We start from the raw sequence: 20,698 nt of genomic DNA, 5'->3' as shown, positions 1-20,698 counted from the left end.
ACTTGAAACTCACAAAAGTAACAATAAATAAAAATTTATTGAAAATTAAATAATCAAAAACAGCCATTACTTTTGAATTGTTGATTAACATAATTATTTAAAAAAACAAACTAATGAAACAGGCCTGGACAAAAATGATGGTACCTCTACAAAAGATTGAAAACTATTTGACCAGAGTGACATGATTAACTCAGGTGTGTCATTTAATTGACATCACAGGTGTTTCCAAACTCATAATCAGTCAGTCTGCCTATTTAAAGGGAGACAAGTAGTCACCCTGCTGTTTGGTGAAAAGGTGTGTACCACACTGAACATGGACAACAGAAAGCAAAGGAGAGAATTGTCCCAGGACATCCGAAAAAAAATGATAGACAAACATCTTAAAGGTAAAGGCTATAAGACCATCTCTAAACAGCTTGAAGTTCCTGTGACAACAGTGGCTCATATTATTCAGAAGTTCAAGACCCACGGGACAGTAGCCAACCTCCCTGGACGTGGCCGCAAGAGGAAAATTGATGACAAATTGAAGAGACGGATCGTTCGAATTGTACCCAAAGAGCCCAGAGCAACCTCCAAAGAAATTAAAGGTGAACTCCAAGGCCAAGGTACATCAGTGTCAGATCGCACCATTCGTCGTTGTTTGAGCCAAAGTGGACTTCATGGGAGACGACCAAGGAGGACACCACTGCTGAAAAAAACTCATAAAAAAGCCAGACTGGAATTTGCAAAAATGCATGTTGACAAGCCACAAAGCTTCTGGGAGAATGTCCTTTGGACAGATGAGACCAAACTGGAGCTTTTTGGTAAGGCACATCAACTCTATGTTCATAGACTCAAAAACCAAGCATACGAAGAAAAGAACACTGTCCCTACGGTGAAACATGGAGGAGGCTCAGTAATGTTTTGGGGCTGCTTTGCTGCATCTGGCACAGGGTGTCTTGAAAGTGTGCAAGGTACGATGAAATCTGAAGACGATCAAGGCATTCTGGAGAGAAATGTGCTGCCTAGTGTCAGAAAGCTTGGTCTCAGTCGCAGGTCATGGATCTTCCAACAGGACAACGATCCAAAACACACAGCCAAAAACACCCAAGAATGGCTGAGAGAAAAGCGTTGGACTATTCTAAAGTGGCCTTCTATGAGCCCAGATCTGAATCCCATTGAACATATGTGGAAGGAGCTGAAACATGCCATTTGGAGAAGACACCCATCAAACCTGAGACAACTGGAGCTGTTTGCTCATGAGGAGTGGGCCAAAATACCTGTTGACAGCTGCAGAACGCTCATTGACAAATACAGAAATCGTTTAATTGCAGTGATTGCCTCAAAAGGTTGTGCAACAAAATATTAAGTTATGGGTACCATCATTTTGTCCAGCCCTATTTCATTAGTTTGTTTTTTTAAATAATTATGTTAATCAACAATTCAAAAGTAATGGCTGATTTGATTATTTAATTTTCAATAAATTTTTATTTATTGTTACTTTGTGAGTTTCAAGTGATTTCAGTGAGAATTGTGGGTTTTTCCTTCTTTAACTGAGGGGTACCAACAATTTGTCCACGTGTGTATGATGCTGAGAACGACTCATTATTTTGTGCAGTTTGCATGGCATTTTCTAAAGAAGACAGACACAAGTGCCTTCATTCAAGGATGTAAGGATTGGAGACACATTCATCAGAGGCTCAACAGTCATGAAAACACACATATTCATCTGGAATGTGTGAATGCTTATCTTTCATGGATAAGTAAAGCAGACATCCCTAACCTGCTGGATGCAAATATGATGTCAGCTCGCAGAGAACAGGTGCACAAGAGGCGACAAGTCCTACAGCGTGTCATTGATGTTACAAAATTGATAGGCAAATGCGCACTCGGTTATCGTGGAAGTAAAAATGAGGCAGCTCACTCATTAGCAGACATGTCTGTGGATCATGGGAACTTTCTTGAAATTCTTCTGCTTCTCAGCAAATATGACAGCTGTTTACAGCAGCATGTTCAAGACTGCATCCAAAAAAGCCAATCAAGCACTGGCAAAGGAAGAGGCTCACGAGTGACATTAATGTCCAAAACTACAGTATGTTCTGTTTTGGAGGCTATCCGGCAACTCATCAAGGAAACAATTGCAACTGAAGTAAACCAGGCTGGAATGTATACTGTACAGATAGACACAACCCAAGATATAACATCAAAAGATCAGTGCAGTGTTGTAGTCCACTACGTAACAGAGAGCAGCATTCAGGAGAAGCTACTTGCAGTTGTTGAATGCAAGTCATCAACAGGGGAGGACTTTCTTAAACTGCTCAAGGAGACGTTGGCCACTTGCAAACTTGATGTGAAGAACTGCATTGGAAACTCAACAGATGGGGCTGCAAATATGCAGGGGCAATACAGGGGGTTTTCTGCCTGGCTGTCAAAAGAAGTCCCAACTCAAATGCATGTATGGTGTTATGCCCATGTTTTAAACCTGGTTATGTCTGAAACCACAGGTGTTGTGATAACAGCAGCATCATTATTTGGGTTGATTAATGAGACTGCAGTGTTTCTTCGTGACTCATATCAGAGAATGAATGTTTGGGAAGGTGTGAGTCAGGACCCCCAACACAGAAGAATTTCACTGATTGGGAAACAAGATGGTCTTCAAAGGATGCTGCATTAAAGAAGATCTTTGGATCCTTTGCCCAGCCAAAGAATGCTTTGTATGTGGACTTAGTTGAAACATTGTCCAAAATTCAGGACAACTTACAGTTTAAGCCAGCTGTACGTGCCTTCATTGAGTCATTCATTAAATATGAGACAGTTCTCACTGCACAGTTGTTCCTGCGTGTTTTCACACTCACATCGCCTTTGTCAAAGTATCTCCAAACCAATACCATGGATCTCTTGACTGCCCATCGCATGGTGACAGAAACACACAACAAACTACAAGAATTTGTCAGAGAGTTTGACACAGTGAAAGACGTGGCAGACAATTTTGTGAAATGGGCCAATGGTGGATTCCAAAATGTGGACTCTGAAATGGAAGTGCAGCCTGCACTGCCACCAAAACGCATGAAAAAAAGGAAAACAATGCCAGGAGAGTCTGCCGATGAAGAAAACACAACTGCAGACTCATTGACAGCCTACAGGATCAATGTTCACAACATCATTCTTGATACAGTCTCTGAGTGTATGCACCGCCGCTTCCTGCAGCACGGGAAACTCTATGCTGACTTATCGTTACTAGATCCGCTTCATTTTCCAGAGATAAATTCAAATGGGCTTCCCCACAATGCACTTGAGGACATCGGTAAATGCCTCATTCCTTTTGATGAAGATGCAACAGTTGAAAATTTACAATCTGAGTTGTGCAGCCTGGCCCTCCACTGGGACACTATTAAAAAGTCCCCTCTCAGTGAGTATACAACCAGAGAGTCACAGTCTCTTACCTCTGAGGAAGAAGAGGACAATCAGGAGGACATGGAGGAAATTGATCTTGTTAGCAAAAGATGCACAGCCTGCAGGAACTGTGCTGTGTGTTGCTACTTCCTCCTCCAGCAGCTGAAGTTCTTCTCACATGCGTACCACAAAATACAGTTGGCCTACAAATATTTGTTGACCCTGTCCTGCACACAAGTGGCATGTGAAAGAAGCTTCTCGACACTTAAGTTCATTAAGAGTCGTCTCAGGAGCAGAATGCGAGAGGAAAATTTGGAAGCCTTCATGTTAATGGCAACGGAGAAGGTCCTCGGATGATGTGATTGAGTGGCAGAGAAAAGCAAATTATTGCGCAACCTGCTACTGTAACTACATAAAGGTAAAACATTTATTTTTTTCATGTTCTGGTTACGTAAGCTATACTATTATGCTATGTGGCAGTGTAATGTTTATGTTTCTGTTGGTTGCAGATGACGAAGAAGACGAATGTGGCCTCTCTCTGTCAAAGTTGCCAGGGCCTCTTTTTGGTGCCAGTCCGCCACTGCAGAACACCACCTCAAAAAAATACTGGGCTCTTCTAGTAACACCATCATAACCCTTCCTGGGTACCACGGAGATAAACAGTTTAATGACAAACCATATGATGCTTTTATTTGTTCATGACATTCCACATGCCTGCAAATACTCACATCATCAGGGGGATCCAGGGCCATGGTCAGGCTTTCCTCTGCTCTTCTTGTTGTGCTTGCTGTTGTTACCGGCTAAAATAAACAGTTAAGTAATCAAATGTTCTGTAGTATACAACACATTATTTATTCCTAAACTTTAGGAAAAGTGACATTAAATCACCTATCTAAATATTGATTTATCCATCTTTAACACCTTGAATTCTTGTGGCCAATGATGCACATACCCTTTGAAGATGAGCAGGGAAGTTGAAGATTCTTGGCACTGTAGCAGCTTTAAGTCTGACAGTCTGCCCTGTCCTGTCAAAATCTTCTTTTACAAAGTGTTGACTGCAGAGCAGTGACCTGTCATTTACCGTGAAACCATTTTTCAAAACGAAAAGCTGCGATTTCAACATTTAGCCTGAATCATAGCCACGTTAATCAGGTTTGTAATAAACTAAACCATTTGTAAATCAATCAAGAATTGAGCGAGTTACGAGTGTTAAAGTGAGGAAATCATCCACCTTACCATTGACTACAGTACAACACGCCAGAGCAGTCCCCTGTCCTAAGATGGCTGCCAAGTGACGACGCTGCCGACTCCTCCTTGAGACATCGAGGCTGAATCCCAAACCGCCCCTTACACACTCTCCCTCCACTACCGAGTGTCACTCCAAAAGAAGTCACACTCGCAGCTGTGGAGGGCACCTATTATTGAAGGGGGAGGGTATGAGTATGATCGTCAGGAATGGGATGCCGTGTCGCCTCACCGGAAAACGGAAGACGTCATCGCCATGGTAACACAAAGACGCCTACTGTGCATGGCTGTAACGCAGTGGCACAGGTTGCAACTAACAAGGATCGCTGCTGCTTCCAGAAGACGAAAGCGTCCCACTTTTTTCACTCACATTTTTTCCAATCCTATTATCTGGCATTTCAGATCCAACAAATGAATAAATGAATTCTGTCAGTTGTGTTCAAATTTTAAGGTGTCAGGGGGTGCACAATTAAATCAAACGTCAGCAGAGAAGATTTGTTTCTTTTGTTTTATCTTTTTTCACCACTCTTTTTGTGATGTTCTGTCAGTGTGAAAAAGGTGTGGGAGAAATAAAGGACGCATGTGGAACTCACATCAATATGTTTGTTTCCTCCTCCATTGCACTTCCTGAAAAAGTTGTCCAGAGTGAGCATCGATGCACACTCGCTATTTAAGGGCTGAACAGTCCACTCCCCCTCCGCACTACGCGGTTTGGGACGGCCCTTAATATGGAGGACCCTCCGCGGGAACGCGCAAACAGAGGGGTAGTGTGTAGGGATAGTGTGTAGGGGGCGGTTTGGGATTCAGCCCTAGTGTTTGTATATATCTATGTCTACAATAAAGCAATCATGTGTTTGCACACCTGATGTGGGTGTTTAACCAAATGGCTCATGGGTGTGGTGATTTGTCCATCAGTGCTGTGGAATTGCAAGGAAGTGACATCATGATATACGTCTGTGTCTAATGTATGCAAGTGTGTTTAGTGTTTTGCAAATGACTGTGTGTATTGTTCTGCAAAAAGTGTGAGGCTGACTTTGTGTTTCTAGTGGTGAAAATCTGGTCCCGTCTTTTCCTCCTTGAGTGTAAGGTGTTGATAATTATGTGATTCTTTTGTTTTTAGTGTTTATGCAATCATAAAAAACTGTAAAAAGGAAAATAAATTTCATTAATATCATCAATGGGTTTCGGCGGGTTAAATCTTGCAGTACGCAAAGGTCACATTTAATATAACTCAATAATCAAATAAAACTGTGAGAAATATATTGTAAATATAATCTATTATAATAATTAAACATCAGACCCAAATGAATGCATCTTTTCCTGCTTATTTGGTAACTGTGTATTTGCCTTGTTTTTTTCCTATAGAAGGAGTTATTGGTGGGTAGGTGTAGGCAAAGGCTAAGGCAAACTTATTTATATAGCACATTTCAACAACGAGGCGATTCAAAGTGCTTCATGTTTGTTTTCAGGTCCTTTGAAGAAACTGCTGAGAAGTCTAGTTATGCAGGTTGCCTTTTACAGTTCTAATTAAGGTTAATTAAGATGAATTAGATCAATTAACCATGGTAATATCCTTTCCTTTTCTAGGATTAACTTTGAATTAACTTGAATGACTGCCTTTGTTTTATATGATACTGGTACGTGTAAGAAATGACTTCTACCTGTATTTTATGTTTTCATCACATTATAACTCTGTACTGTTCTCAGAGAATTACCACACAGCACAACAGGATGGAACTGATAAAAATGTAATTAAAATCAAAACTGCAAAAGCATTTGAAAATTCAGCTTCGTAATGGAAATAGTCTTTGAAATAGTGTTTTGACATATGATGAATTGGTCCGTGTATATTTTGGTAATTGGATTTTCCGTTCTAAAGCAGGTATTGAAAAACAAAAAACGAGTGGTTATTTGATTTTCGTTTTCAAAGGCAAAAATTAAAATTGAAATACAAGGCTTTTTTCCTTTTCACGATCAAAAATGGATATACGAATTTTAAAAAATGCTTTGATTTTCATTTTTTATTTACAAAAACAAAAAATAAAATAAGTCAGAGACAGAAACGAAATAAGAACCGTTTTTCATTTTCTGAGACCGGAAGTGGTCATCAGCAAGGGTGGTCAGATTGAATCAGAGCCGAGGACTCTCTGTCCCGCCCACATTTACCGGCTTCTGCTGTTTATGGACGCTGCTACCGCTGCTGCTAACAACGTTAGCTTCCAAAAGTGGAGATAAACTCTACAGGTAAGTGTTAAAGTCAACTTTGTAACTAGTTGCACTCTTCTCTACTTCTGGACAATATCACATATAAAGCAGTGAAGTTACTGTAAGTTACCATCAGACTGTAACCTCTGATATAAACTTGTTCTAACATCGTGTTTTAAAGTCGTTCTATAAATCTCAATTTATGTTTCCTAACTTTGTATTTACAATGAGGCTAATCCCGGTTAGTCAGTGTTATCTATTAGGTGTAGCTAAGTGTCCTGAAGGTCACAGCTGATCAATCATAATAGATCAGTCATAGGGAAACTGCTGTTTCGAGGCGCAGTTCATTAATGATCAGCAGATAGAAATTAATCTATGTTAACGTTCCTACACAGAACTCTGATGAATGTTAATCTCTCAGTTCAATGAATGAAGAACAGTTCAGTTCTGAGTTAATATATCTGTTCTTTGCTTCAGACTCTATTTAACAGCTTCTGTTCATACAACAGTGTACGGTCAGATAACTGTGGAGCTCATGTTAACGCTAATGCTACATTAGAATAAAAATAATAAACTTTATTGTCCATCTAAGGCAGTAAAATACTCTTTGGCCTCAACCAGGAAAACAAACATTTCTATAAGATTAGAAAGTAGGACAAAATACAACACTCTGTTGTGTTTCATTCGTACCCTGATGTGTTCATTCTGATATTTAAAGTTCCAGCAGTTGGACTGAAAGAACCTTGGAGAGCTTCTTCTCACTGTTTGTGTCTTTTCCTTCCAGCCTTGGTCTGGATCATTGGGAACATCTGATCTGATGGACTGAGAGCTACAGAGAACATGAACATCCAGCTGTGGTTGTCTGAACAGTCTTCTCTCCATCGCTGTGAGGAAGAGCAGCACTGATGTCCTCCTCATGCTTCCATTAAGAACAATAATGCTGCAGATTAAGCTCCTCTCTTCATAATACTTGTCTTGTGACTGTTCAGTTTTTACACTTCACTGTCAGCAACACATTATTTATTTCATCCATTTATTACGTGTTTACACATCTTTACAGTTCACAATTGTTAAATAATGCAGTTTTTAAATGTGCAATGAAGGAAATAATGAAGCTCTTGAGCTGAATGTGTTGATGTTTTAATGCTGCATATCTGCTATAAATAACATTGTACAGGGTTTCTGCAGATATCAACCAGTCAAATTTAATGCTTTTTAATGCCATTTTTATGCTATACTGTAAAAATTTAATGCCACGACCATGAACTCAAATTACACGGGTTTGTTTTTTTTTGTAAAAGATGATTTTTATATGAAAACCCTACATTTGACTATTTCTGAATCTGGGAACCACCCCTGAACACCAACAGGCTGCAGTCATTCTCTGAAATCCATGTTTTTGAGCCATTTTTGCTGGAATTTGTGTTTCCCCATTTCCCAGCCTGGTCCAGCCTGCCAGCCACTTTAAAAACATGCAGTTTTTAGAAATTGTACCCACTCGGCTGGAACAATTATCTCAATGCTTCGGCATGTTTACGCAGATGCACATACCTGACAAATCGCAGTCTATAAATATATTATTGTCAATTATTTTCTTGAAAACTGCAGAAAGAAATTTTAATGCCACCGAGAATCAAATTTAATGATTTTTAATGTCATTTAAGGCCTTAATTTTTGCAAAATCAACTTAATGACTATTAATGTTCTGCAGAAACCTTGTTGTATTTCTGCTACAGCAGCAGAGATGAAGTTAAAGGTGATAAATAGAATCTGTGAATACTAAGAACAGAGAATAATAAACTGCTCAAAGAGTTGGTCTGTCCTTCTGTCAGTGAAAGCTAAACAGGAAGTGGTTCACTGAGGATGTCGTCCATTCAGTCTCCTTCACAACCAGATGAGGTTTTCCTTCTGTTGGCTTCACTCAGAAGATCCTCACAGTGAACATGAGACACCTAAGATGAAGAGAGATGTCACAGTATCAGCATCAACAGCAGAGGTTCATTTTAAAGTGACCCTGGAAAGATTTCCTATTTCATATAGTTTTCCAAGCACTGAACGACAGAAAGACCTGTAGTCACTTTAGCTTTAGGAGAGGATTTTATTATCCAGCTTATCTGTGCTGCAGTTTAAATGTATTAACTGTAGTGTTCATCATTATTTTGGACATATTCTGGGAGGTTAGTTTTCTAATCTGCACTAAGACGTACTACAACATGTGAATCAGTCATTAAACAATGTTAACGACTAGAGAGTAGATTTACTGTTTTCTCCAGTTTAATTTCAGAGACTCAGCAGATATTTAGGACTACTGACAACACAGAACCTTAACCTTACTGTTTGAATCACACTTAGGTTTTCTAAACGTTATATTAATGTGAACCAGCGTCTCCACACAGTTTTATTAACTAAATGTACCACATTACACTAACACGACACACTTCAGCCTTTTCCATGAAACACAATGCAAACATCGTTAGCTTAATGCTACACTAGGTTTAATCAGGCTACGACTGAGCAGCTCGCTCGGTTAGCATCACTAATTTATATTAAAGCTAATATTTACTGGATGCTAACTCTCTTCTCTTGTCAATACACAAAGAAATAAACTCCACCAACATCTGGACTGCATGGCACACATTATATCTGACACGAAAGTTGCATATGAAGTGCATTAAAAGCGGCACTGATAAGAAAATAAACATTTAGCCTACTTACCGAAGTTTCAGTGTCTGCTGGTAGAATCAGCCGAAGGTAGCAAAATGGTTAAAACAAGCCAACAGGCAGGGAAAGTGTCTGTGGAAAAGGTTCTGCTTCTTCACCGATAAACCATCAGTGACCATATCAGAATTAATCCTCCAGACTGTCAGTCATTCCAGACGAACTGTCAATCAGGTAACCACGCCCCCTTGCGTCGCAAAACTTAATAAATAAAAAAATCGATATTGATTTATTTTAAGATCGGCCACTTCATCTTTCATTTTGATCATGAAAACAAACAACAACAAAAAACATTTATTTACAGTCTATGCACCGTACTCTGTTTGGCTCCACCCTTGCTGATGACCACTTCCGGTCTCAGAAAACGATAAAACGGACCTTTTTTCGTTTCTGTCTCTTACTTATTTTATTTTTTGTTATCGTAAATAAAAAATGAAAATCAGAGCATTTTTTAAAATTCGTATATCCATTTTTGATCGTGAAAAGGAAAAACGCCTTGTATTTCAATTTTGATTTTTGCCTTTGAAAACGAAAATCAAATAACCACTCGTTTTTTGTTTTTCAATACCTGCTTTAGAACGGAAAATCCAATTACCAAAATATACACGGACCTGAATTCTGGTAGCAGTCTGTTATAATTGGGTTATATTTTTTTAACTTGTCATCACAATTTTGACAGTTTTGACACCATTTAAAAGGTATTTTGTATGTTTAACTGGAAATTATAGTCTGCTGTCTCACACTGACCACAAATCACAAGACATGGTTTGTCTTTTTTTTTTAAAAATTTCAATAGAATTTAACTTTGAAATTGTTGGTCAAATTTTCACTATTTTATTGTCCCGTCCTGCTTACAGATAATCTTGTTACCACAGCAATGAAATCTCAGTCTCATGTTTGTTATAGTATCATTCTGAGCTGTAAAGTTATTATTCAGGTCATGTGTAACATGTGGTGTTTCATATTTTTTAGCAATGAAGAAAAATCCCATCAAATTGTCCTGTCGTGTTGATAGGACTTTTGGCTCAGACTCCATGCATTTCATTGTGGGTCATGTCCATTAAACGAGTGATAACATATATTTAGCTGTGAGTATGCAAGGGCTATCATATCAAAATGCAAACTAGAGGCATATAGCAAGTTAAAAATACCAAAAAGAATTGGTCATCTCAGGTGGTACCGATATCTGAAATTTTGGGTCCTGGCCCAAGGACTATCAGACGTAATCGCCGTTGCCCGTGACTACGATGAAGATAGGTCGCTACTCTGAAGAGCTAATGTCCAATCGATGTGTTTCTCAGGATTCTTCCTGATTTTTTTCTTCCATGTCCCTTCCGGGGCTCCGTAATTTTGAGTGCTTTCATGGAAATTTTATGTCTTTTTTTTTTTAAATGCATTTTTAAAAGTGATTTTTGCACTTTTTTGTGGTGATTTTTTTTCATTTTTGTGGGGTTATTTCATGTTATTGGTTGTGGATTTGACTCTGTACATAAATTTAAACCAAATGTTCAGACATGTTGCGGTGTTCCCAACCAGCAGGAGTTCTCAAACTGATGCAGACATCAATGTGTTTTATCAGTAAATATTGTTTTTGTTTGTCAGGCAGTTCTAAACATGAGTTGTTCTTATTATCTGTCAATCACTACCTGTGATCTGATCTGTCTAGCAGAGGTGAAAAGATTTAAAGTGAAATAAAGTTCACCTGATCCACTTTGAAGAAACCAAATGCTAGAAATGTTCAGATGTTTCTTAAATGCAGCATTAAATGAGACTGAGAGCAGACATGTTGAGGGAAATGTGCATCAGTGTGATCTCTGCTGATGTTAGCTCTGTCCCAGTGATTCCATTCTAGGGAATGTTAACTGTCAGGGATTTACAGCCTGATGGAAGCTTCTGGTTTCATGAAGCACAGGGTTTGTACAAGTTGTGTTGGATGTTGAGGGACATGAAAAAGGTTGAATGTTGAACTAATCGGTCACATGAAATGAGTGGGAATCAGCCCGTAGAATGTGCTCTTATTGTGAAAGTCTGCCTGCTGCTTCCTCAAAGGTGGAGTCCTGACTGGTTCCAGTCAACAGATCAGATGTCTGAGCATCCAGGAGTGGACTGGAAACTTTCTTCTTCTTCTTCAGCGCTTTGAATAAAGTGTAAGTTTGCTTTGTTTGCTGCTTTAACTTCAGTAATGTTGCTGTTTGTTTCTGCTCTGTCAAGTTTCTACATGTTCACTTCTTATTTCAGCACAAACTGTGGATGACTGCTGTTTAAACATGGATCAATATGATTATTAGCTTATTGATTGACTGCAATCAGTCAATATTTCTATGAGATTATTGATGGACTTGAGTCAGTTTGATGAGCTGCTGATGTTGCTTTGTTTCTTCACAATCCAAACTGCTGCATCATGTCTTTTTTACTTTCGGTTTCTTTGAGTCTCTGCAGCTCCATGACTCCATCTGCTGGACTGATAGTAGAAGTGCAGCAGCTGATCTTCTCCAGGAGGATCTGAGTGGATGAATGACGTTTGTTTCCTGTGCAGGTGAAGGTAGAAAGTGTGTGTGAGCTGCTGTGAGTTGAGCATCATGGATGAGTGTGAGGACAGAGAGGAGGGAGTCCCTCCCTCTCAAAGCTCTCTGTGTGGGGAACAGGAGAACCAGAGCAAAGCTCAGAGGTGAGACCACCATCTCGAACTGTCCAGGACTCTGCTGCATGTCAGAGCTCAGCATCACATCACGGCTGCATCATTATTTACAGGAATCCACCTGGACCTGGACCTGGACCTGGACCTGGATGTCCACCTCCACCTCCATCCAGCTGTGTGTCCTTAAAGAGTGACCGGTCTAAGCATCAATCTATTGACTTTAAAGTAGAACAAGGTCCTGAAGTAAGAGGAAAGAAGAAACGAAGAAAAAAGAAGAAGTAAGCTGTGAAATCAAACTACTGACTGTTGTGTCAAATGTTCTATCATTGTTCCAAATATGTTCCATCATTAAATCACTCTGAAACTCTGCTACATGATTTTTCCTACCTGGTGATCTTCCTCTCTATTTACCAGAATCCATCAGAGACCAGAGTCCTCTGGACCTGAACCTGGACCTAGATCCAGCTGTGTGTCCTTCCAGAGTGACCGGTCTAAGGATCATCCTATTCATTTTAAAGGAGAACCAGGTCCTGCTGCAGAGAGGTAAGATGTTCAGAATAAGGGTTCAGAGCTGCTAGCTTGATAGCAGATTGGCTCCTCATCGAACAGAACAAATGTTTTCAAGAAGTAATGCCAATAATGTGAACATCATCCACGGAGACATTAAAAACAGAACCAGGTGGATCACAGCAAGAACTCTGAGTTCACTAAAATATCAAGGAATCGTTTTGCTGGACAAAACTCCAGTTCTGTGATAAGCCTTGTTAGCCTGCATGTTTGCCTACATGTTGACCTACATGTTAGCCTAAATGTAAGCCTGTATATTAGCCTGAATGTTTGCCAACATGTTAGAATGTATGTTAGCCTACATGTTAGCCTGTATATTAGCCTGAATGTTCTCCAACATGTTAGCATGTATGTTAGCATGTACACACGTGGACAAAATTGTTGGTACCCCTCAGTTAAAGAAGGAAAAACCCATAATTCTCACTGAAATCACTTGAAACTCACAAAAGTAACAATAAATAAAAATTTATTGAAAATTAAATAATCAAAAACAGCCATTACTTTTGAATTGTTGATTAACATAATTATTTAAAAAAACAAACTAATGAAACAGGCCTGGACTAAAATGATGGTACCTCTATAAAAGATTGAAAACTATTTGACCAGAGTGACATGATTAACTCAGGTGTGTCATTTAATTGACATCACAGGTGTTTCCAAACTCATAATCAGTCAGTCTGCCTATTTAAAGGGAGACAAGTAGTCACCCTGCTGTTTGGTGAAAAGGTGTGTACCACACTGAACATGGACAACAGAAAGCGAAGGAGAGAATTGTCCCAGGACATCTGAAAAAAATTATAGACAAACATCTTAAAGGTAAAGGCTATAAGACCATCTCTAAACAGCTTGAAGTTCCTGTGACAACAGTGGCTCATATTATTCAGAAGTTCAAGACCCACGGGACAGTAGCCAATCTCCCTGGACGTGGCCGCAAGAGGAAAATTGATGACAAATTGAAGAGACGGATCGTTCGAATTGTATCCGAAGAGCCCAGAGCAACTTCCAAAGAAATTAAAGGTGAACTCCAAGGCCAAGGTACATCAGTGTCAGATCGCACCATTCGTCGTCGTTTGAGCCAAAGTGGACTTCATGGGAGACGGCCAAGGAGGACACCACTGCTGAAAAAAACTCATAAAAAAGCGAGACTGGAATTTGCAAAAATGCATGTTGACAAGCCACAAAGCTTCTGGGAGAATGTCCTTTGGACAGATGAGACCAAACTGGAGCTTTTTGGTAAGGCACATGTTCATAGACTCAAAAACCAAGCATACGAAGAAAAGAACACTGTCCCTACGGTGAAACATGGAGGAGGCTCAGTAATGTTTTGGGGCTGCTTTGCTGCATCTGGCACAGGGTGTCTTGAAAGTGTGCAAGGTACGATGAAATCTGAAGACTATCAAGGCATTCTGGAGAGAAATGTGCTGCCTAGTGTCAGAAAGCTTGGTCTCAGTCGCAGGTCATGGGTCTTCCAACAGGACAACCATCCAAAACACACAGCCAAAAACACCCAAGAATGGCTGAGAGAAAAGCGTTGGACTATTCTAAAGTGGCCTTCTATGAGCCCAGATCTGAATCCCATTGAACATATGTGGAAGGAGCTGAAACATGCCATTTGGAGAAGACACCCATCAAACCTGAGACAACTGGAGCTGTTTGCTCATGAGGAGTGGGCCAAAATACCTGTTGACAGCTGCAGAACGCTCATTGACAAATACAGAAATCGTTTAATTGCAGTGATTGCCTCAAAAGGTTGTGCAACAAAATATTAAGTTGTGGGTACCATCATTTTTGTCCAGCCCTATTTCATTAGTTTGTTTTTTAAATAATTATGTTAATCAACAATTCAAAAGTGATGGCTGATTTTGATTATTTAATTTTCAATAAATTTTTATTTATTGTTACTTTTGTGAGTTTCAAGTGATTTCAGTGAGAATTGTGGGTTTTTCCTTCTTTAACTGAGGGGTACCAACAATTTTGTCCACGTGTGTATGTTAGCCTGCATGTTAGTCTGTTATATTAGCCTGTTTGCCAACATGTTAGCCTGTATGTTAGCATGTATGTTAGCCTGCATGTTAGTCTGTTATATTAGCCTGTTTGCCTACATGTTAGCTTGTATGTTTGCCTACATATTAGCCTACATGTTAGCCTGTTTGTAAGCCTACATGTCAGCCTATAGGGTGAATTCTACCTTGCTGATGGAGACAACTGATGCTGGATGAGGATGGAGAGGACATAAAAATGGTTCTTCTTGTCCTCGGAGTTTAATCAGTCACCATCAAGACCTACAGAGCAGTTTTCCAGGTTCTCTCAGAAATTCCAACCCTGGAGCAGGAACTTTGAACTCCTAGAAACAGTCCAGAAAGAGGTTCTACAGGGACGGTTCCTGTGGTCAGAACAAAGATTGATGATGAGCCAAAATGAACAGAAAGCTCCTGCAGTGGAAAACAGACTAATGTTGGAATCTCTAATGAACATCATGGACATTCAGCTGGTGTTTGTCTCTGTGTGATGAAGTGAGAGTTAACTGTTGATGTTGATCCACAGAGTGGAGCAGCAGAACTCAGAGGTTCCCAGAGCTCAGTCTGTCCAGCAGCATCACCTGGACTCCATATTCATGGTGAGTTCATGGACAACAAGTTGTTCTCCATCTGTTGTGTTCAGGCGTCTCCATGCTGCTCTTTAATGCTTCTTTTAATGGCCTTGTGTATTTGTTTTTAATGTATTTTATTTTTTGTGAAAAATGTCAAATTGTTTTTCTTGCATTTTATTTTATTTATGATTTGACGGCCCCAGGGCCTTTGCAGCTGCTCCTCTCCCATCTCCCTCTGTGCAGGTGGGCTGTGCCGGTTAGGTGTGGCTATGGGCCTTCTTCCTAATCTGGGCTATTTAGGCAGATCTGGCACACCTGTTCTGTCTCTGCTCTCGCACCTGGGGACAAGGGGGGAAGTGAGACTTCGCACCTGGGGTATGGCAGAGGTGTGAAAACTAATTAGCATCCAGCCTTCCTGTCTAGCGTGACTCGGGTCACTGATTGGATGAAACAAGACATGGCAACAGAAAAAACCTGTCATGATTGGTTGAAAGATCTGTTGCTATTGGTCAACCCCTGGGCCATGAAATCCCCCCTCCACCTCATTCCCCCACCTCCTCATCCCCCTCACACACAATAATAATAATAATGCTTATTATTATGAATATTTTAATAAGGCATTAATAAATATGGGCCATGTAAAGTGTCTACTTAGCTAACCTGCATACTTGTTGTTGTTAACCAATGGGCTAAAAAATGACATTTTGAGACATGTTGAAAAACAAGCGCTTTATTGAACAGTCTACAGTTTCAGTAATCCGAAATCAAAATTAAAATAAGCTGTTCTTTAAAAAAAAAAAATACAAAAAATTAAAATGAAAAAATGAAATAGAATTGTTCAAAGTTCCAAAAAAAATATACATTTCAAAACAAAAACTAAAATATAGTTGATCTGTCACTCCGGGCTGGTCTCAGGCATCAGCTCTGGAATTACATGTTTCCTCGCTGCTGCCCTGTTGTATTTCAATGGCTTCAGTCTTTCAGACGGCTGTCCATTGTAAAAACGTCTGTGATGAAGAGCTGTGTACCTTCCATCAGCTTCCAGCCTGGCCTGTAGGGCAGCACACAAGTTGGAAAGCTCCTGGCTGCGGAAGGATGGAGGCCGCACAATCCATCCATGCACGCCATCTACACTGCCGTCCTCCTCATCCGACATCATGTCCGCTGTGATGCCATTCCAGAACTCCTGTTCGTCTGGAGCAAGGACCGTCTTCCTGGCATCCAGCAGCTGTGAACACAATCAGTACAAGAAATCAATACATTTACTAATGTAACAGAAAAATAATATCATAGAGACCAGCAATACTATTCTAACCACATTTTATATAAAACACACACTCCCATGAATGAAACTGTAATCAAATGAATCAAAGTAATATCTCTTACTCTCTTTCTTCTCTGCCGACTCCGGGCAGATGACTTAATGGCCTCCGCCTGATCCGCCATGTCGGGTTGACTATAGCGGAAATTCCTGCGCAGAGTAATGGGTTTTACAAGCGGCTGGAAAAGAGTAAAATGAAGCTGTTATTAGCTTGGAGAAGATGGAGGACGACATATCACTGCTTAACGTTACCAATTCAGAAAATTGCACCAAAACTCAAAAAAAAATATCCTACAAATGGAATATATCCTTACCACAATTTTAGGACTGTGCTCTGCTCTTTTCCGCTGAATTTCCTCGCCACCCTCGCGCTGGAGAAAGTGTTTATTTGGGCTTCCATGGCGGACATCCTCTCCTGCAGCTCAGACACCGCTCCAGCTTCTCCTCCAGCTTCTCCTCCAGCGGTGCTCTCTGGCAGACAGCCCGCTGATAACGCTCAAAAGTTTCTTCTCAGTGTCTGTCGGGTCTGATTGATACCAGTCGGTCATGTCCAGGCTGTTCCATACGAGGAGCCTGTAGTGAGACTGGCGATACCGGGCCGCCATTGTAGAAACTCACATAACAAAGACCACTTCTTTGTCCGTTCGTTTATCGCGTGGTTCTTGCGAGACGACGCGTGTGATTGGACGAGCAACTCTAACTTGATGACGTCAGTGACGCAGCATTTCTGAAAGTAGCGGACTTCTCCAGGCCTGCTTTGTGTGGCCACAGTCAAAAAAAAAAAAAAAAAGACTTCTCCAGGCAGCAGAAGGAGGTTTAGAATTTTAAAAGTGTTTTCACTTAAATTCTACCTTCAATTTACATGGCTTAAAAAATGTTTGGAGCTACCAGAATCACTCTGGAATTTTATTCCACACAATGTATTTAAAAAAGTAGGAGGCTTAAAATTTCTAATGAGCTGCAACTTCTCAGTTTCTAAATTGCCACTGAAACTCTCAAAGTATTATCAGCAGGCATTACTTTCTTGGAAATTGTGTTATGTTCACAACTTTTCTCCACATAAAGAAATACTTTGGCACAATGGGCAAATTACTATTAAAAACAAAAGTGTATATAATGAGAGCTGGATTGGGAGGGACATAATCTTTGTGACATCCTTATTTGATGATAATGGAAGTCTTTATAGCTATGAAAACTTCCTAAAGGCTAAAGCCTTTCCAGTCAAATACAGAGAATTTGTTACTATTGTGAAGGCTATTCCATCTGGCATGATTGAGTTAATAAAATCGCACTTAAGTTGTCAATATGTTAATGTTCAAGTACCTGTTGAGGGCATCGCTGGCAGATGTGTGGTAAACAGATTCACTGTACAGTTAAGCAACACAAGAGAAAAGGTGACTGTAGTCATGCTACTCTGCATGGAGTTTGAGATGTAGGATTTTGACAGTGTTAAAGCTCGTGTCCGGAGTTTCCGTTTGTTTTCAATTTATGTATCATTGTTTAACAAAGCTTAAATGTGTTAGTCTAGTTCGATACTATAATATGTTAGTATGACACGATATGAAAATTTATTCATGAGCTCCGCCTTCCTCTCATAGACCCTCATGTTATTCCAAAAAGCACCGTTCGCTGCCGACCAATCAAGTTCGAGCTTCCGCTTTGTCATGCTGTCAATCAACGGTTACGCGCACAGCAAGCAAGCCCATGCAGAGGTGGGCGAGCTACGCACTACGCAACCGTGCGCACATTTGTTTTGCTTGTGGAGGAGAGAGCATCAGAGATCAGCAACTTCCAGAAAAGTTACCAATCCCATGGCTTGTCAGGCCAAGAGACTGCAGGACGTTTTTTTGGCTTGGGGTGCTCGCGTTGCTCCCCGACCACGGCCTCCATAGCCCGGCTGACGGCTTCGTTTAGATGCCCGACCTCTGGAGGAAGATGTTGGGGCGTCTGGGACATACTCTTCGTCAGAGGAGTCATGCAATTCTGAACTCTAGATAGAAATAAATAAACAATGTAACACATATACACGCGTAAATGCACTAAGTTTGATAAACAACGTCATTGAGAGGGATACACGAGTGTAATCACATATTGAAACTTTACTCGTTCGTCCGAGCAGATTCATGTTATTTTGGTATTAGGACAAGTTAGACTCAATACAGCATTCTAACGTAATTCCTTTATTATTTACTAAATGTACTAAATGTAGAAGAGGGGAAAACAGCAAAACAGGCAAGATGCTGCAGCACTCCGGGCACTCCTCTCAGGTACTGCGCACGTGCACAAATAAAGGGGCGAAATCAGAGGGAGGGTGGGACCAACAGTGTTTTGGGAGACGCTGCGATTTAAACTCCGGACACGAGCTTTAAGTGCCTGTGATGCGCTTTGATTTTACTTTTATAAAAGCTGTATGAACCCTGATTCAAATAAAGTATATACTGTATAGTTTTGTTTGTGTAGGGTCCTTTTTCTCTAAAAACCAGTTCAAGTGTGAAAAGTCAACCCAACCCCCTACCTTACACTTCACACCCGCCAACCCTTCCACCACAGACACACACCCATCAGTCTGATTTGCATTTGTATAGCTCACAGCATTTTCAGTGAAACTGGAAAGTCCCCCCCCCCCGGAGATCAGCCGTTCATCTCAATTCCTGACAATTCTCAGTAGTTTTTTGTGCTTCCTCAAAACTGCTGTTTATTGCCGTTAATTTGAAATTCCACGGAAATTTTCAGTGTCGTTAACTGTCAAAAATCACCCCTTTCATGCAGTGTAAGTACCTGCCGCAGAACTGTGTGAAGACTAGGGTTGAGTTTAGTTAGTTTTGGTTAGGCAGTTAGCGGGGGGAGCCTCATTTCATAGTGCTGTTTTGTTTTGCTTCAGTTTTTTTTCCCACTATGGCTTCAGTGGAAGATTTTTTTCAATTGCCATCAGAAGAGCTGCTAAATAGTTGCACCAAGGACCAACTTTTACAGCTAGTTCAGCACTATGGCATTGATGTTGGAGAAAGAAAGTTAAGATGAAATTAAGATGTGTTTGAGGTCTGTTTTGGTTCATCGGGGGGGTTTGCCAAGTAAAGATGGAACTTTGGGGGAAAATTTTTCTTTAACTTTTGAACAGAAAAGGGAGTTGCTTAAGTTAGAGATGGAGAAAGGAAAAAATGGCCATGGAGCAGGTGAGGCTTGCACTTGAGAGGGAAAGAGTTCAATTAGAGCAGGACAAGTTAAGAAGGAACTCTGAAAGTACTGGTCAACGGAGAGAATTTGATTTGGTGTCCAATTTGCGTCTTGTTCCTAGGTTTGAAGAGAGTGATCCAGATACATTTTTTTCACTTTTTGAGAGGGTTGCTAATTCAAGAGGGTGGCCTGATTCAGAAAGGGTAGTTATGTTGCAGTCAGTCTTTACAGGGAAGGCTCAGGCAGCATATTCAGCTCTGAGTGAACCTGAAAGTAGGGTCTACAAAACTGTTAAAGAGGCTGTGTTGAAGGCTTATGAGTTAGTTCCAGAGGCCTATAGACAGCGTTTCAGGTCATGGAGAAAAGCTGAAAAGCAGTCAAATGTGGAGTTTGCCAGGGATGTGACAAAACATTTTCATAGGTGGTGCTCTGCATTAGATGTTAGAGCATATGAAGAACTTTGTGACTTGATAGTACTTGAGCAGTTTATTGATTGTGTTCCACCAGAGGTTGCTACTCACATAATTGAGAGAGGGGTTTCGACAGTTTCTGAAGCTGCAACTGTAGCCGATGAGTATATTTTAGCACACAAAGGTAAAAGTTGTAGAAACTATCCCACAGATTTTGGTACAGCTAGACCTGCAAATCTTTCTAAATTTAGTAGGTTTGAGTCTCCCAGGCCCAATCGTTTTTCAAAGTCAAATTTTGATTTACAGTGTAACTATTGCCATGAAAGGGGTCATTGGAAGTCTGAATGTCCTGGTTTGCGAAACAGAGGTGGTCCTTCTAATGCTAAAGTTAAACCTGCTGCATTTACAGCATTGGCTAGAAGAAAACTTTCTCCAGTTTCAGAGGTTAGGTCTCAAGA

At 40.4% G+C, this 20,698-nt stretch overlaps 2 protein-coding genes and 1 long non-coding RNA gene across 3 annotated transcripts in view; 2 read left to right on the top strand and 1 right to left on the bottom strand.

Moving 5' to 3' along the window:
* LOC127531948 (NACHT, LRR and PYD domains-containing protein 12-like) overlaps nt 1-20,698 on the top strand; it is a 211,280-nt gene that overhangs the window by 41,853 nt on the left and 148,729 nt on the right. The window lies entirely within an intron of this gene.
* Nucleotides 4,030-7,950, top strand: LOC127532059 (uncharacterized). The gene is made up of 2 exons (XR_007939303.1): nt 4,030-6,861; nt 7,607-7,950. It is a non-coding gene; the product is annotated as an uncharacterized LOC127532059 (long non-coding RNA).
* LOC127532043 (uncharacterized protein C14orf93-like) lies at nt 16,200-19,177 on the bottom strand. Its single transcript, XM_051943060.1, has 2 exons — nt 16,722-19,177; nt 16,200-16,563 (listed from the first exon to the last, which is right to left on the bottom strand). Exons 1-2 carry the CDS (start codon nt 16,779-16,781, stop codon nt 16,231-16,233), a joined length of 393 nt encoding a protein of 130 aa, XP_051799020.1. The 5' UTR covers nt 16,782-19,177; the 3' UTR covers nt 16,200-16,230.

This window comes from Acanthochromis polyacanthus, chromosome 22 (assembly GCF_021347895.1).
Source record: "Acanthochromis polyacanthus isolate Apoly-LR-REF ecotype Palm Island chromosome 22, KAUST_Apoly_ChrSc, whole genome shotgun sequence".
Taxonomy (NCBI): Eukaryota; Metazoa; Chordata; class Actinopteri; family Pomacentridae; genus Acanthochromis; species Acanthochromis polyacanthus.
Note: the sequence above shows the minus strand (reverse complement) of the source record. Positions and strands in the feature narration are given on the sequence as shown.